The sequence below is a fragment of the Triturus cristatus genome, chromosome 7, assembly GCF_964204655.1.
Source record: "Triturus cristatus chromosome 7, aTriCri1.1, whole genome shotgun sequence".
Classification (NCBI taxonomy): Eukaryota; Metazoa; Chordata; class Amphibia; order Caudata; family Salamandridae; genus Triturus; species Triturus cristatus.
In genome coordinates this window covers 1,879,568,429-1,879,586,409 of record NC_140590.1, presented here as the reverse complement: position 1 = coordinate 1,879,586,409, position 17,981 = coordinate 1,879,568,429, and the positions used below count along the sequence as shown (strand labels likewise).

Below are 17,981 nucleotides of genomic sequence, written 5' to 3'. Positions count from 1 at the left end.
CACACTCTCTGTTGACACATGGCAGATGTGAATGGCCCCACCAATCCCACCTCAGCTAGCTGAACCCACATCTCATCACACCCTCTGTTGACTCCTGGCAGATGTGAATGACCCTGCCACACTCATCTCAGCTGGCAGAACCCACATCTATTCACTCTCTGTTGACACCTGGCAGATGTGAATGACCCTGCCACACTCATCTCAGCTGGCAGAACCCACATCTATTCACACTCTGTTGACACCTGGCAGATGTGAATGACCCTGCCACACTCATCTCAGCTAGCAGAACCCACATCTATTCACTCTCTGTTGACACCTGGTAGATGTGAATGACCCTGCCACACTGATCTCAGCTGGCAGAACCCACATCTATTCACACTCTGTTGACACCTGGCAGATGTGAATGACCCTGCCACACTCATCTCAGCTGGCAGAACCCACATCTATTCACACTCTGTTGACACTTGGCAGATGTGAATGACCCTGCCACACTCATCTCAGCTGGCAGAACCCACATCTATTCACACTCTCTGTTGACACTTGGCAAATGTGAGTGACCCCACCAATCCCACCTCAGCTAGCTGAACCCACATCTCATCATACCCTCTGTTGACACCTGGCAGATGTGAATGACCCTGCCACGCTCATCTCAGCTGGCAGAACCCACATCTATTCACACTCTCTGTTGACACCTGGCAGATGAGAATGACCCTGCCACACTCATCTCAGCTGGCAGAACCCACCTCTCTTCACACTCTCTGTTGACACTTGGCAGATGTGAATGACCCTCCCACACTCATCTCAGCTGGCAGAACCCACATCTATTCACACTCTGTTGACACTTGGCAGATGTGAATGACCCTCCCACACTCATCTCAGCTGGCAGAACCCACCTCTATTCACACTCTCTGTTGACACCTGGCAGATGTGAATGACCCTGCCACACTCATCTCAGCTGGCAGAACCCACATCTATTCACACTCTCTGTTGACACTTGGCAGATGTGAATGACCCTCCCACACTCATCTCAGGTGGCAGAACCCACATCTATTCACACTCTGTTGACACTTGGCAGATGTGAATGACCCTCCCACACTCATCTCAGCTGGCAGAACCCACCTCTATTCACACTCTGTTGACACCTGGCAGATGTGAATGACCCTGCCACACTCATCTCAGCTGGCAGAACCCACATCTATTCACACTCTGTTGACACCTGGCAGATGTGAATGACCCTGCCACACTCATCTCAGCTGGCAGAACCCACCTCTATTCACACTCTCTGTTGACACATGGCAGATGTGAATGGCCCCACCAATCCCACCTCAGCTAGCTGAACCCACATCTCATCACACCCTCTGTTGACACCTGGCAGATGTGAATGACCCTGCCACACTCATCTCAGCTGGCAGAACCCACATCTATTCACACTCTGTTGACACTTGGCAGATGTGAATGACCCTGCCACACTCATCTCAGCTGGCAGAACCCACCTCTATTCACACTCTCTGTTGACACATGGCAGATGTGAATGGCCCCACCAATCCCACCTCAGCTAGCTGAACCCACATCTCATCACACCCTCTGTTGACACCTGGCAGATGTGAATGAACCTGCCACACTCATCTCAGCTGGCAGAACCCACATCTATTCACACTCTCTGTTGACACATGGCAGATGTGAATGGCCCCACCAATCCCAGCTCAGCTAGCTGAACCCACATCTCATCACACCCTCTGTTGACACCTGGCAGATGTGAATGACCCTGCCACACTCATCTCAGCTGGCAGAACCCACATCTATTCACTCTCTGTTGACACCTGGCAGATGTGAATGACCCTGCCACACTCATCTCAGCTGGCAGAACCCACATCTATTCACACTCTCTGTTGACACTTGGCAGATGTGAATGACCCTCCCACACTCATCTCAGGTGGCAGAACCCACATCTATTCACACTCTGTTGACACCTGGCAGATGTGAATGACCCTGCCACACTCATCTCAGCTGGCAGAACCCACATCTATTCACACTCTGTTGACACCTGGCAGATGTGAATGACCCTGCCACACTCCTCTCAGCTGGCAGAACCCACATCTATTCACACTCTGTTGACACTTGGCAGATGTGAATGACCCTCCCACACTCATCTCAGCTGGCTGAACCCACATCTCATCACACCCTCTGTTGACACCTGGCAGATGTGAATGACCCTCCCACACTCATCTCAGCTGGCAGAACCCACATCTATTCACACTCTCTGTTGACACCTGGCAGATGTGAATGACCCCACCAATCCCACCTCAGCTGGCAGAACCCACATCTATTCACACCCTCTGTTGACACCTGGCAGATGTGAATGACCCTGCCACACTCCTCTCAGCTGGCAGAACCCACATCTATTCACACTCTGTTGACACTTGGCAGATGTGAATGACCCTCCCACACTCATCTCAGCTGGCAGAACCCACATCTATTCAAACTCTCTGTTGACACTTGGCAGATGTGACTGACCCTCCCACACTCATCTCAGCTGGCAGAACCCACATCTATTCAAACTCTCTGCTGACACTTGGCAGATGTGAATGACCCTCCCACACTCATCTCAGCTGGCAGAACCCACATCTATTCACACTCTCTGTTGACACTTGGCAGATGTGAATGACCCTGCCACACTCATCTCAGCTGGCAGAACCCACATCTATTCACTCTCTGTTGACACCTGGCAGATGTGAATGACCCTCCCACACTCATCTCAGCTGGCTGAACCCACATCTATTCACACTCTCTGTTGGCACTTGGCAGATGTGAATGACCCTGCCACACTCATCTCAGCTGGCAGAACCCACATCTATTCACTCTCTGTTGACACCTGGCAGCTGTGAATGACCCTCCCACACTCATCTCAGCTGGCAGAACCCACCTCTATTCACACCCTCTGTTGACACCTGGCAGATGTGAAGGAACTCACCAATCCCACATCAGCCTACTGAACCCACAGCTCATCACACTCTCTGTTGATACTTGCAGTTGAGGGACTCACCAGCCTTGGCCTCGCCCTCCTGGGTGGCCTGGGTACCAGCCTTCTCTGCATCAGCGATGCTGTACTCTGCCAGCTGCCCATGCTGGGCCTGGTAAGTGCTCTGGGCTTGAGTTGTTCTTGGGTGGGTTGCCTGCATCGTGGGCACTGTTTCCGTCCCTGCAGATGTGTTTCCCTTCACCAATGGAAAGAAGCGTGGAGCGGGGTGCGTGGGGCCAGTGGCTGCCTGTGTGTAGAGCCCGTGGTCTGTGGAGTACCGACAGCTTGGCCCTGCAAACTGTGTGCCCCGTTGGCACAGCTGGCCAGTGAAAGGGGCCCGTTGTATGTAGAGGTCGGTCCATGGAACTGCCTGGAAGGCTGCTATGCTCCCTGGGGGAAACAAAGACAGGGCAAGGGATGAGATAAGGAAAGGTGAAGAGGAGTGTGCACTGAGATAGGAAGTCAGAGGAAAGAGGAGGTCAGGGGCACACAGGGGCAAAGAGAGCTGGGGAAGGAACAAGAGCCCCACAAGACCTCTGATACAGTGGTACGCGAGATACCATAGGTGCGAGCCAGACAGGAGCTGATACAGGTGTCTGCGAGATACCACAGGTGCGAGCCAGACAGGAGCTGATACAGGTGTCTGTGAGATACCACAGGTGTGAGCCAGAGGGGAGCTCTGATACAGGTGTCTGTGAGATACCACAGGTGTGAGCCAGACAGGAGCTCTGATACAGGTGTCTGTGAGATACCACAGGTGTGAGCCAGACAGGAGCTTTGATACAGGTGTCTGTGAGATACCACAGGTGTGAGCCAGACAGGAGCTCTGATACAGGTGTCGGTGAGATACCACAGGTGTGAGGCAGAGGAGCTCTGAAACAGGTGTCTGCGAGATACCACAGGTGCGAGCCAGACAGGAGCTCTGATCGGATATAGGTGTCTGCAAGATACCACAGGTGTGAGGCAGAGGAGCTCTGATACAGGTGTCGGTGAGATACCACAGGTGTGAGCCAGAGGGGAGCTCTGAAACAGGTGTCTGTGAGATACCACAAGTGTGAGCACCAGAGGAGCTCTGATACAGGTGTCTGTGAGATACCACAGGTGCGAGCCAGACAGGAGCTCTGATACAGGTGTCTGTGAGATACCACAGGTGCGAGCCAGACAGGAGCTCTGATACAGGTGTCTGTGAGATACCACAAGTGTGAGCCAGACAGGAGCTCTGATCTGATACAGGTGTCTGTAAGATACCACAGGTGCGAGCCAGACAGGAGCTCTGATACAGGTGTCTGTGAGATACCACAGGTGTGAGCCAGACTGGCGCTCTGATACAGGTGTCGGTGAGATACCATAGGTGCGAGCCAGACTGGCGCTCTGATACAGGTGTATGTGAGATACCACAGGTGTGAGCCAGACAGGAGCTCCAAGCTCTGATACAGGTGTATGTGAGATACCACAGGTGTGAGCCAGAGGGGATCTTTGATACAGGTGTATGAACAATTGTTACTTACCTGTAAACAGGTGGTTCTCCAGTATTGGTGTCTTTCATAGATTCACATGCTTGAATATTCCCCGTCGTCGGAGTGGGAGTCCCACGGTAAATAAAATAGCAATATATATATATATATAGTAAAATATATACATAAGTAATCACATAATTAGCGTATATAGGTGTAAAACACACATAGTGTACCTATAAGAGAAAAACTCCATAGGAATACAATGGAGAGAGACAAAAGACCTTTGTAGTCCGAACTCCAGCCAATCAGGCGTCAGCCCCTCTCTAGAACCTTCTCCTCAGAGCTTCTCACCTCAGATTTTCGTAGCACCAAAGTGACTTTAGAGTGTATGAGGAGAAGAGAGCCTCTGAAGGGAGGAGGGAGGGTCGCATGTGAATCTATGAAAGACACCAATACTGGAGAACCACCTGTTTACAGGTAAGTAACAATTGTTCTTCTCCAGTATTAGGGTGTCTTTCATAGATTCACATGCTTGAATATAGAATAGTTAGCAGTAACAATCACCATTGTTTCCATGTCAAAATAGATTCAAAATATATATAAGATAATCAATCTTCTTATGCATGAAAACAGTATCGAACAACTGTAACATTGTAAATGCATAATATATATATAAATGGAAACAATATGGAGGTGGGAGGAAGAGGCTCACCTTACTTAAAAAGATTGCGCAGCACTGCCTGTCCCACTGCAGCATCCTCCTCGCTTAAAGTTGCCAAGCAGTAGTGCTTAGTAAACGTGTGTCTGGTCGACCACGTAGCTGCTCTGCAGATGTGTTGCAAAGATACTCCAGCAAATAAGGCAGTAGATGATGAGACTGCCCTGGTGGAGTGTGCCCTCACTGGAGACTGCAGAGGCTTATTTGCCCTTTGGTGACAAAAGACAATAGCTGCCGAGATCCAGCGTGCAATCGTTGGTTTAGTAACCTGACGTCCTTTATGACAGCGTCCATATGCTATAAAAAGTTGATCGGATTTCCGGAAAGAAGCTGTCTTACTGATGTAGAACTTTAGACACCGCTTCACGTCCAAAGAATGTAATCTTTGTTCTGCAGGTGTCTGAGGATTGGCAAAAAAGGTCTTTAATATTACTGGCTCATTAATATGAAAGTCAGTAGGCACCTTGGGTAGAAATGATGGATTGGTGCGTAACACTACAGCATCCGGTTTGAACTGCAGGAACGGAGGTTTGATGGTAAAAGCATGGATGTCACTGACACGACGTGAAGACGTTAGTGCCAGAAGTAGGGCTACTTTCCAAGTGAGATATTTTAGGTCGGCCTTGTGAATGGGCTCGAACGGAGGTCTCATCAATTGTGCTAACACAACGTTGAGGTGCCACAAAGGAGGAGGACGCCGAACTGGCGGAAATTTTCGGAATAAGCCTTTAAAGAATTGGCGGATTATTCTTGAGGAACAAAGGGAACTTGATCCATCTTGCCGGAAACGGGAAATAGCTGCTAGAAAAACCCTTAGGGTTGCATGCGACAGTCCAGAACTGGCTAGGTGCAGGAAGAATGGTAGCAATTGCTCTGCCGTGGAATGTATCGGATGGACTCCGTTAGCAGCACACCAATGGCAGAATCGTTTCCATTTGAACTTGTACGTCCTGATTGTAGAGGGTGCTCTTGCCTGGGCCAAAATATCCCTACAATCCTGCGGGATGTCTAGGTGGGCGAACTCATGGTGTTCAGGTTCCAGGCCGATAAGCTCAGTGAGGAGGGATTTGGATGACAAACTCTCCCTTCGCTCATTGTGAGCAGATCCGTCCGATGTTGCAGGAGGATTGGTTGGCATTGGGACAGGAGGAGCAGTTCTGAGAACCACGCTTGCCGTGGCCAGCGCGGGGCTATTAGGATCAGGTGGCAAGGTTGTCTCCTCATCTTCCAAAGAACCCGAGGTATGAGGGGTATTGGAGGAAAGGCGTACGCAAATAGATTGCACCAGTTTATCAAAAGGGCATTCCCTTGTGATTCCTTGTGGGGATGCCAGCTTGCGTAATTTCGGCATTTCCTGTTCTCTGGCGTAGCAAAGAGATCGAGTTGCGGACGGCCCCATAGTTGGAATATCCTCTCTAGAGTGGGTTGGTGTAACTCCCACTCGTGGGTCGACGAGGAGGACCTGCTTAGGGAATCCGCTAGGACATTGGATACTCCTGGCAGGTGTACTGCCGTAATCATGATCTGATGACTGAGAGACCAGTCCCAAATTCTTTGAGCTAACCTGGAGAGACTTGGGGATTTTGTTCCGCCCTGTTTGTTCACATAGTGCATACAGGTTGTGTTGTCTGTCTGTATTAGCACTGACTCTCCTTGGAGCAAAGGTAGAAATGATTTTAGAGCCAGAAAAATCGCCATCAGCTCCAACTTGTTGATGTGCCAAGATCTTTGATGTGTTGACCATCTTCCCTTCACAGAGAGATCCTCCAAATGTGCGCCCCATCCCTCCAATGAGGCGTCTGTTGTGAGTGTCCTGTCCGGTGGCAGCGACAGAAAGGACATGCCTTCCGTCAAGTTGGCTGGAATTGCCCACCATGCGAGTGCTGACTTCATTTGATCTGTGACACATATCATGTCGTGGAAAGATCCCGTTACCTGACGCCACTGAGCATCCAGAGCTTCCTGGATAGGACGTGTCCTCAGCCGGCAATGAGGGATCAAGGCAATGGATGATGACGCCATCCCCAGAAATGATTTTAATAGTCTCACAGAAACTGACTCTTTTGATCTGATCAGAGCCACCAGTCGCAGCATCTTTTTTAGACGCTCCTGGGAGAGGAATGCCTTTGCTGACACAGTTTCCAGAGTTGCTCCCAGAAAATCTCTTTGTTGGTACGGATGAAGTTGGGATTTTTCCGCATTTACGGACAGGCCTAAAGAGCGAAACACGTTCTGGCACAGAAGAGTGTGTTGTCGCAGGTGAGTGCTTGACTGAGATTTCAGGAGAAAATCGTCCAGGTATGGAAATATTTGCACTCCCTGGAGTCGCAAAAACGCTATTACTGGAGCTAGTACCTTCGTGAACACTCGAGGGGCCGAGCGCAGGCCAAATGGTAACACTTTGAATTGGTAATCGTGTTGACCCACTCGAAAACGCAGGAACTTTCGATGCCGCTGTAAAATAGGGATATGAAAATAGGCATCCTGGAGATCTATCGTCGCCAGAAAATCTTCCTGCAAGAGTAAGCGCAAGATGTCTACTAGCGTCATCATACGGAAGGATTGGCTCTTTATATATTTGTTTAGTGCCCTTAGATCGAGGATGGGCCTCCACTCTCCGTTTTTCTTTGTGATCAAAAAGAACCGGGAATAAAAACCTTTTCCCTTCTGAGACACTGGTACCAATTCTATAGCTCCTTTTTGCCTTAAAAGTCGAACTTGATGCAACAGTTCTTTCATGTGAGCTGGTGGCGGTCCGGAGGGTGGAGTGGGAGGAGGGAATTTGGTGAATTCTAAGGCGTGTCCCTTTTTCACAATGTCCAAAACCCAACGGTCCTTTGAGATGGAGGACCATTGGGAAAAGAACAGAGAGATTCGACCTCCAACCTTGTCCGTCTGGTAAGAGTCACTGTCTCTTTGATGCGGTTCCTCTGTATGAGGATTTTCCTCTATATGACTTGGAGGTTTGCTGTCGTGATGTTTGCTGTTGCTGGCCATAAGAGTAACGGTTGGACCCTTGATTGTAAGGTTTGTATTGTTTATTGTCTCTTCGAAAACTTGAGGAGGTGCCGCGTCCGCGTGCACCACGAAAATTACTCCTCTGAAATTGAAGGTTTCCTAACGATCTAGCTGTCTCAGTATCCTTCTTTATGGACTGTAGAGCTTCATCGACGTGGCTCCCAAATAACGACTCGCCGTCATATGCCATGTTAAGGATCATGGACTGAACCTCCTGACGAAAGGATGTTGATTTTAACCATCCTTGCCTACGCAGAACAGCCGCTCCGGCAAGCTGACGGAATCCCATGCAGGCGATGTCTACTGCACAATCGATTATTTCCGCCGATGCCGCTTCTCCCTCTTGGAGCAACTTCATTGCCTCCACCTTAGATGGCTCTGGCAACTCCTGAACCACATCCGAAATATCAGCCCATACTTGTCTGTCATATCGTCCCAAGATGAATGAATGAATGAAATATTATTTATAATGCGCAACTATGCCCAGTGGGCGTCAAGGCGCCTAAACCAAAATATAGAGCTGATAGCAGACAGAAACAGAACCTACTGGTATGCCTTAATAAAGAGCCAAGTTTTCAAGGACTTCCTAAAGAGGTCAAGGGAAGGAAGTCGTTTGATTTCAAGGGGGAGTGAATTCCACATTAGAGGTGCCAATATGGAAAAAGCTTTGGACCCCCATCTAACCTTCTTGGCTCTGGGGATTACCAGTTGGTGTTGCTCGCTGGAACGTAAATATCTACTCGGAACATATCTGGTAAGTAATGAACCAAGAGCATCAGCCGAGCCTGCAGTTAGAGCCTTAAATGTAAGGCAAAGAAGTTTGAAAGTGATCCTTGACGGAATGGGGAGCCAATGGAGGTTCTTCCTCGCTAAGGTCATTGATGACAACCAGGGCAAAGCGAGGGCAAACCGCGCTGCAGCGTTCTGTATGACCTGTAGACGCTGGAGCAAGCCCTTGTTGGCCCCGGCGTACACAGAGTTACAGTAATCGAGCCTTGAGCCAACAAGGGCAATCACCACCTGTTTCCGCGCCTGAGGGGACAAATAATTCACAATCCTTTTTAGGGTCTTGATGACACCCCAACAGGTCGCCACCGTTCTATTCACCTGTAGCTCCATGGAGAGCTGGGTGTCAAAGATGACACCTAGGTTTCTAGCAGATTTGGTAGGTATAGGGCAGCTGCCTAAAGAGGGGGGCCACCAGTCATCTGACCATATGTCCTGGTCCTTGCCAAAGACCAGGACCTCTGTCTTGTCCCCGTTCAACTTTAGGGAGTTGGAGACCATCCAATCTGCAACAAGTTGCATGCAGGCCCTAAAGTTAGAGGCAGTTTTACTGACAGAGTGGGTCAGGGATACCATAATCTGCGTGTCGTCCGCATACGACACTACCTCCATCCCCTGAGATCTTACAAGTCTTGCAAGGGGGGCCACATAGATGTTAAACAGGGTCGGGCTCAGTGCCGACCCCTGTGGCACCCCACATTGCAACGACTTGACAGGGGAGAGGTATTCACCTAGCATGACACGTTGCTCTCGATGTTGTAAGAAGGAGCTCATGAGACTGAGCGCTGGTCCGACTACCCCTGCCTCCCTTAACCTGGATGTTAAAGTCAGGGGAGACAGGGTGTCGAAAGCTGCTGAAAGATCAAGCAGCACCAGTACGGAGGTAAGACCCAAATCTACTTTTCTGCGGATGTTATCCATGACTTTTGTCAATGCAGACTCCGTGCTATGTAGCTTTCTAAAGCCGTGTTGGGACCCATCCAAGAAGCCAGAGGCGTCGAGGAAGTTCGAAAGATGGAAGTTCAAGTGGGTCTCCAACATCTTAGCAGGGGCTGGCAGCAGAGAGATGGGTCTAAAATTTTTCAGCACTCCAGGGTCCAAGGTGGTCTTTTTCAAAAGCGGCTTTACGATGGCTCTCTTCCAAAGTGATGGAAAAATGCCCTGTTCCAAGGCTCCATTCATTACCTCAAGCATCGGAGGAAGAATGATTTCTCTGCAGTTTTTAAGCACCTTGAGGGGCAGTGGGTCAAGGGGAGATGAAGATTTAGTTTTATCCAACAGGCTGTTGAGATCTTCTAGCGTAAGAGCCGGGAAGTGTTCAAGGGACTGAGGGGAATCTACATTCCAGGCCTCCAATCGTGTGATTTGCACGGAATCCTCCAAACTGAGTGAGTTCCTCTGCGTCTTTAGGGCTGTGTAAATATCGTCTATCTTTGTATAAAAAAAGTTCGATATATCGTCACATAGCTCCTGGGAAGCAACTACTGGATCAGGAACCTGAAGGGAGCAAAGGGAGTCTACAATTTTAAAAAGCTCTCTGGAGGATGTTAACGAACAGGTTAAGTTAGAAAAATAGTCCTGTTTTTCCTTAATGATTCGCTTTCTATACTCCCGTAGTAGACTCTTATAGCCTTCTCTATCTTTTAAATCCCAAGATTTACGCCAGCCACGTTCCTTCTGTCTACATTTTTGTCTGAGCAACCGCAGATCGGCAGAGAACCAAGGGGCGGATGGCTTCAGTCTAGCTGCAGATTTAAAGGAAGGGGGGGCTAGCTCATCAGCAGCTTTGATAATGGCATCAGTTAAATCTTGAGCCGAGTCATCAACCTTCTGTTTAGTTGAAATACTGATGTTGCGGATAAAAGGTGCAAGTGTCTCCTTAGTAAAATTTTTAAAGCTCCTTTTAGATTGTTTTTTACCGGTGTCAGCCGTGACATCAGGACAGGAAATGTCTAGGGACAGCGGGACTGCTAAATGGTCAGACCATGTGATTGGTACCGGCAAACCGACTTCTAGTCTGGAATCGTTGGTGAAGATCCCGTCAAGAGTGTGCCCCGCCTGGTGGGTCGGATGAAGAACGAGTTGGACAAAATCACATGCCTCCAAGGAATTAATCAGAGAGGAGGTGTCTTTTGATATAGAATCCTCTAAATGGAAATTGATGTCGCCCAAAATGGTAAAGTAAGGCCTACCAAAATAGGGTTCTAAAATTCTAAAAAGTTCTGGGCAGAAGTTGACTCTAGACCCAGGGGGTCTATAGAGTAATATGCCAGAAAAAGAGCTCACCGGAGTGTGCGTAATACAAAAATAAAGCGCTTCAAAAGGATCTGTAGAAACTGATACAGGTTTTATTATGCAGGAGAGAGTAGATTTAAAAAGAATGGCTATTCCACCTCCTCTACAACGTTCTCTGTCTAATCTTAGAAAGGTGTATCCTTCAGGTATAGCCAAAAGCAAATCATGACCAGCGGACTCAGAAGCCCAAGTTTCAGTGACAAAGACCCAGTCTGGATTCCTCAAACTGACGAAATCATGAAATTCGATCCCATGTTTAATCAGGGAACGAGCATTGACCAAAAAACCCTGTTTGGGTTGACAGATGTGGCTGGTAGACTGAAGAGGGGTAGCACGAGTACCGGATTGAGTAGGACGAGTAAAAAAGCTATTGCAAGAGGGACATAAACGGGCCCGGCTCAGGACTTCAGGTCTAAGCCGGTGATGGCAACAAAGTGCACGAGGTCTCAAAGAAAGAAGAGTACCATACAGAATCTCTAATGGAGGGGAAGGATGAACGTCGGAGGGCCCAGGGTCCAGCCCGTCCTGCAGCGCGTCCTCAACGCGGACGGGCGCAGACGGGCTGAACTCTGGCGTAACTCCGGCGTCAGTCTGGCGTCCCCGCAGCGCGTATCCGCAGCGCGTCTGCATGATTCTCTTAAGTATCCGCCTAGCGTCCTCCTGGCGACTAGAGCGCGATACCAGCCAATCAGCGTTAGTGTTGAGCCATCCCCATCCAAGATGGCGCTGAAAACGGACCTGCGCCGGGAAGCGGACCCGCCAAACAGCGGTGGGTGTCCCAATTTAAATGCAAGTAAGGGCCAGGTGCAATAAGCGCTAGTTAAAAGCAGGGTATAATAAATGAGGAATTTAAAATAAATGACACAAACGAGGCAATATTAAAAACGAGCAGCAGCTCGGTTCCTGCAGTGCATTAAGAACATGCACAGATCAGCTGCCAGCTATAGAGAGAGAGCAGGAGATTTACCTCTCTTAAGTATCCGCCTAGCGTCCTCCTGGCGACTAGAGCGCGATACCAGCCAATCAGCGTTAGTGTTGAGCCATCCCCATCCAAGATGGCGCTGAAAACGGACCTGCGCCGGGAAGCGGACCCGCCAAACAGCGGTGGGTGTCCCAATTTAAATGCAAGTAAGGGCCAGGTGCAATAAGCGCTAGTTAAAAGCAGGGTATAATAAATGAGGAATTTAAAATAAATGACACAAACGAGGCAATATTAAAAACGAGCAGCAGCTCGGTTCCTGCAGTGCATTAAGAACATGCACAGATCAGCTGCCAGCTATAGAGAGAGAGCAGGAGATTTACCTCTCTTAAGTATCCGCCTAGCGTCCTCCTGGCGACTAGAGCGCGATACCAGCCAATCAGCGTTAGTGTTGAGCCATCCCCATCCAAGATGGCGCTGAAAACGGACCTGCGCCGGGAAGCGGACCCGCCAAACAGCGGTGGGTGTCCCAATTTAAATGCAAGTAAGGGCCAGGTGCAATAAGCGCTAGTTAAAAGCAGGGTATAATAAATGAGGAATTTAAAATAAATGACACAAACGAGGCAATATTAAAAACGAGCAGCAGCTCGGTTCCTGCAGTGCATTAAGAACATGCACAGATCAGCTGCCAGCTATAGAGCTATAGAGCTATAGATGGCCAAGGCATTAGCTGCTCTAACCACAGTAGAGGCCATAGAAGAGAATTTACGCCCTATGGCATCCATCCGACGTCCGTCACGATCCGGAGGTGAGGTGATAGAAGATGCAGGATTTTTCGCCTTACGTTGCGCTGCCTGCGTAACGACAGACTCAGGTTTAGCCTGACCCGTGAGGCATGCTGGGGTTCCTATTGGTGCCTTATATTTCTTTTCTAATCGAGGCACCTGTGCTGGCAAGGTATTCGGTGTCTGCATTAATTTCTTGCCTTCTTCCCAAATAAACTTAACTATGGGAATAGCATGAGTCTGTTTGTAAGGTTGATTCTTGAAATCATAAAGGAAGCAATCTTCCTCCCTGCGCTCCGTTGTTAACTTAAAACGGTGTGATGCCCTTTCCATCAGTTGGTGAAAATTGGCTATGTCCACTGGAGGTGAATCCCCTGTTACTATCTGTGAGGGGGATGGTGTTTGTGCCTGGTAATTGTCCCACTCCGCCATATCATCATCATTGTCATCTACATCCCCATCATCATCTGGGATTTCACCCTCTTCTGTGTCCTGAGGGCCTTCCTCTACAGGCTCATAATGAGGCAACAACCTTTCCGGAACCTGTCTTGGAGGTACAGGCGGCATCTGAGGAGCAGGATTTACAATAGGTACCGGTGGAATAATTGCCGGAATCACCGGGGTTGACGGAACCTCTGAACGTTGAGGGGATAGAGGGAACCGTTGGTTGTAGTCGTCCAACATGCGTTGGAGATTAGTAATGAGCGACAAAGGAAGAGTCGCCGTTTTATGCTTCGGAGGGGCCTGGTGTATGTAAACCGGATCTTCATCTTCACTACTGACATCCTGGCACTTAATAACTAAGTCGGACGGACTTTGTGCCGTTCCAAAAGACTCCGGTAACCCCTCGGACTCCTGATCCGAATCCGTAGCGAATAATGGTGAGGGAGGCTGTGCATCTCCCACAGGAATATTGTGTTCCTGGCTATCCGGGCCCACAGTAGGAGGTAATGGTGTCCAAGAAACTCCAGTTAAAGATGAAACCGACGCTGAAGCTAGCTGAGGTAGTTGTTCCCTTCTTGTTTTCTGGGTAGACGCAACACTGCTTATTCGTACCCTTACGAATGTCTGTGGAGATGTACTCGTCGACGGAGCCGTCGTCGACGGAATGATGGTCGGCGGAATTATCGTCGACGGAGTCTGTGGCAACAAAATCGCTGTCGTCGGATTCGCCGTCGACGAAGCCGCCGTCGACGGGGCCACCGTCGACGGAGCCACCGTCGACGGGGCCGCTGCCGACGGAGCCGTCGTCGAGGTCTTCGTCGACAAGGCTTTCGTCGATGGAACCACCGTCGACAGTGTCGTCGACGGGATCTTCTTTTTCTTCGTCGACGGAGTGGGCGTAGACGAGCTCGACGACGTCTTCGTCGACGACACAATCTTCGTCGACGGAACCTTTACCTTCTTCGTCGACGTCGAAGTAATGGGCAAAACAGAAGTCACCGCCCTTGAAGAACTGATGGTAATCGTCGACGAGGATAACGTCGACAGAACGCTCGTCGACGACGAAGAAGCTGACGTCGTCGTCAGAGTCACCGTCGACGAGGTAGAAACAGCAGATCTCGTCGTCGGGAGTATCGTCGACGAGGCTGACAATTGTTTCCCTGAGGAATGGGAAGTAGACGCCTCAGCAGCCTGAGAACAGTGTCCCTTAGGCGACAAAGCAGTAGGTGAGACAACAGAAGTGGCAGTTGTCAGAGGCAAAGATAGCTTCTTTTTCTTCAGGAAAGGAGATGGTAACTCCTGCACACTACTGCGCTTAGAGGCTGGTTGAGAACGACCAGAAAAGAGACTTTCCACATCAGAGAGTGGGTTATCCTTGTCCTTCAGTCTCTGTAGCCATAATAACAGGCGGCCTTCTCTGTCCTTTAGAGTTTTTGTAGAAAAAGTTCTACAAAATTTACATTTTGCCACTTCATGGTCTGGGTATAAACAGTAAATACACTTACTGTGTGGGTCCTCAGAGAACAAACGCAGCTTTCCACATGAAGAACATGGTCTAAACAAAGATTTCTTACTAGAAGACATCCTCACTGACAAAAACTGAGCAGAGCTCAGGGAGACTCCCTGTCACACGACGTGCGGTAGAAAATCTGAGGTGAGAAGCTCTGAGGAGAAGGTTCTAGAGAGGGGCTGACGCCTGATTGGCTGGAGTTCGGACTTACATAATGACAGAGATAGACTACAAAGGTCTTTTGTCTCTCTCCATTGTATTCCTATGGAGTTTTTCTCTTATAGGTACACTATGTGTGTTTTACACCTATATACGCTAATTATGTGATTACTTATGTATATATTTTACTATATATATATATATTGCTATTTTATTTACCGTGGGACTCCCACTCCGACGACGGGGAATATTCAAGCATGTGAATCTATGAAAGACACCCTAATACTGGAGAAGTGAGATACCACAGGTGTGAGCCAGACAGGAGCTCTGACACAGGTGTCTGTAAGATACCACCGGTGTGAGCCAGACAGGAGCTCTAATACAGGTGTATGTGAGATACCACAGGTGTGAGCCAGACAGGAGCTCTGATCTGATATAGGTATCTGCGAGATACCACAGTTGTGAGCCAGACAGGAGCTCCGAGCTCTGATACAGGTGTATGTGAGATACCACAGGTGTGAGCCAGAGGGGATCTTTGATACAGGTGTATGTGAGATACCACAGGTGTGAGCCAGACAGGAGCTCTGACACAGGTGTCTGTAAGATACCACCGGTGTGAGCCAGACAGGAGCTCTGATCTGCTATAGGTGTCTGCAAGATACCACAGGTGTGAGGCAGAGGAGCTCTGAAACAGGTGTCGGTGAGATACCACAGGTGTGAGCCAGAGGAGCTCTGATACAGGTGTCTGTGAGATACCACTGGTGTGAGCCAGAGGAGCTCTGATACAGGTGTCGGTGAGATACCACTGGTGTGAGCCAGAGGAGCTCTGATACAGGTGTCTGTAAGATAGCTTTGGTGGCAGCCAGACAGGAGCTTCGAGCAAGTAAACTGGAGGAGTGATTTTCAAGTAGAGAATGCAAACATGGAGCTGACTGGATCAGGAACTGTACTCTCCTTGGCCAGCAAAAGGAAACTGTACTCTCATTGGCCAGGGAAAGGAGTGTTGCCATTGGCTGGAGAGGTTGGTTTTGGAAAAGATTTGCAACAGTCATTCTGATCTTTCAAATATAAAAGAAAAAAGTAAAACATGTAATTGCAGAAGATTCCTCAGAGGAGCCAGCATTGACTACAGAAAGAAAGGACGTACCATATTTGGAGCAGCTGGAGAACAATGGCCAAGTTTTTTATGTTAATTTGTTTTTTTGTGGACAAATTGTAGAGTATATATATTTTTGGGGTAAAGTGCAGTCTGTATCCCCACCCTCAACGTTTCTTTCTTCTCTGGGTGATTATGCCTTAGAAGGACTGTAAGAAACTTTTGAGACTCATTTGGAAGTGATAAGTGGTGAGGTGTTTACTGCTAATAGGATGTCAGCTTTTCTTAAGCACAGTTTAGGAGTCGAAGGAAGAAAAGCATGAAATCTTTACCAGGCTGTAGGGAGAGAGATCCTGAAGCGGATAATTCTGATATGGAAGAAACGTGTGATGATGTATATATGATGACCATGAATGACTTGAGAAAACGCTTTGTAAAAAGGTTAGTGCTATAGTTGAAAGACAAAAGTTTTTCTCTCAAACTGTAGGTAAACCAATTGACCAATATGTGACTGCATTGCATACATTAGCTAGTATGTGTCATTTTAAAGACTTGCACGATTAAATTAGTCAGGGTCAGTTGGTGAACAGAACCTTAAATTAAAAAATTCAAGAGAAGTTATTCGGCATGAAAGAACTGTCGCTGGAGAAATCTATTGCTGTAGCGCAAGACACAAAAAATGTTTCACGTGTTGTGGCGGAATTGAGTGTGCATCAGAAGATGTTTAAAGTTAACACGAAAGCTGAAGAGCCTGGTACATCTAGTATAATTTAATAAAGAATTGTAAGAATTATAAGCTTACTGGAAATGGAGAGAAGAAAATGTGTTTCAGATGTGGTATCTCAAATATTTATCCACTTCTGATAGATGTCTAGCAATTAAAGTAAAATGTTACATGTGTAAAAGAGTTGGGCAATTTGCGAGAGTGTTCAAAGGTAGAAGGGTGGATGGCAACAGTAGTGTGAATTTATTGCAGTCTAAAGACGGCAAGCAAGTAAGACATCAGGAGGAATCCGATTCAAAGGGTGATGTTGAAGTGTTGGTGGTATGTGATCTATTAGGTCATTTTACTGAGAAACCATATTGACCACCAAAATGTCAGTTTTAAATTTATGGTGTAACAATAATGATGTGGGGAGATGCTTGTTCACCGTATATATTAATTGACAAGGAAACCTGGGAAGCAATTGGTAAAACTGGATTAATGCAACTTGACGTACAACAGAAGGTTACTTTGGAGGAAAGTTACCCATGATGGTTTTTTGTCCAGACAGAACTTTCTTTTAAAGATAGCCAGTTATGTGGTAGAAAAAGGTTGAATATATCTTGGATGAAGGGAAAAAGGAGCTCTGAAATAATATTGGATACAAATGCCAAGGAACATGTTTTGTTGACAACTGGGGAAGAAAAGATTTATGTGATACAATTATTTCCTAAGTTGTTTGGTAATCAATTGGGATGATTGAATGTTAGACCTGGCACCTTGGCGTGAGCCTCCCTTCCACTTTTTATCGCTGTGCCTCATGTGTTTTTATGGTGTTGGCCGCTCAGCGCACTGTGCCACTGCCAACCAGTGCCACAGTGCAAGTGCTCCCTATGTAAAATGTATATGTTGGTTGGATTCCATGATTGGATTATTTGGTTTACTGTCAGACCCCAGTAAAGTGCACCAGGAGTGCCAGGGCGTGTAAAGACAAATGCCGCTGGTGGGCATGCAGCACTGGTTGTGCCACCCACAGAAGCGGCCTGGTAAAACGTGTCTAGGGTCTGCCATT

The 17,981-nt window shown here is 48.2% G+C and overlaps 1 protein-coding gene across 1 annotated transcript in view; it reads right to left on the bottom strand.

Moving 5' to 3' along the window:
• The window catches only part of NOBOX (NOBOX oogenesis homeobox), a 273,977-nt gene that overhangs the window by 16,277 nt on the left and 239,719 nt on the right, over positions 1–17,981 (bottom strand). The window contains exon 8 of the mRNA XM_085614780.1: positions 3,044–3,409. Coding sequence (XP_085470906.1) covers positions 3,044–3,409 — 366 coding nt within the window. The remainder of the gene's footprint in view (positions 1–3,043; positions 3,410–17,981) is intronic.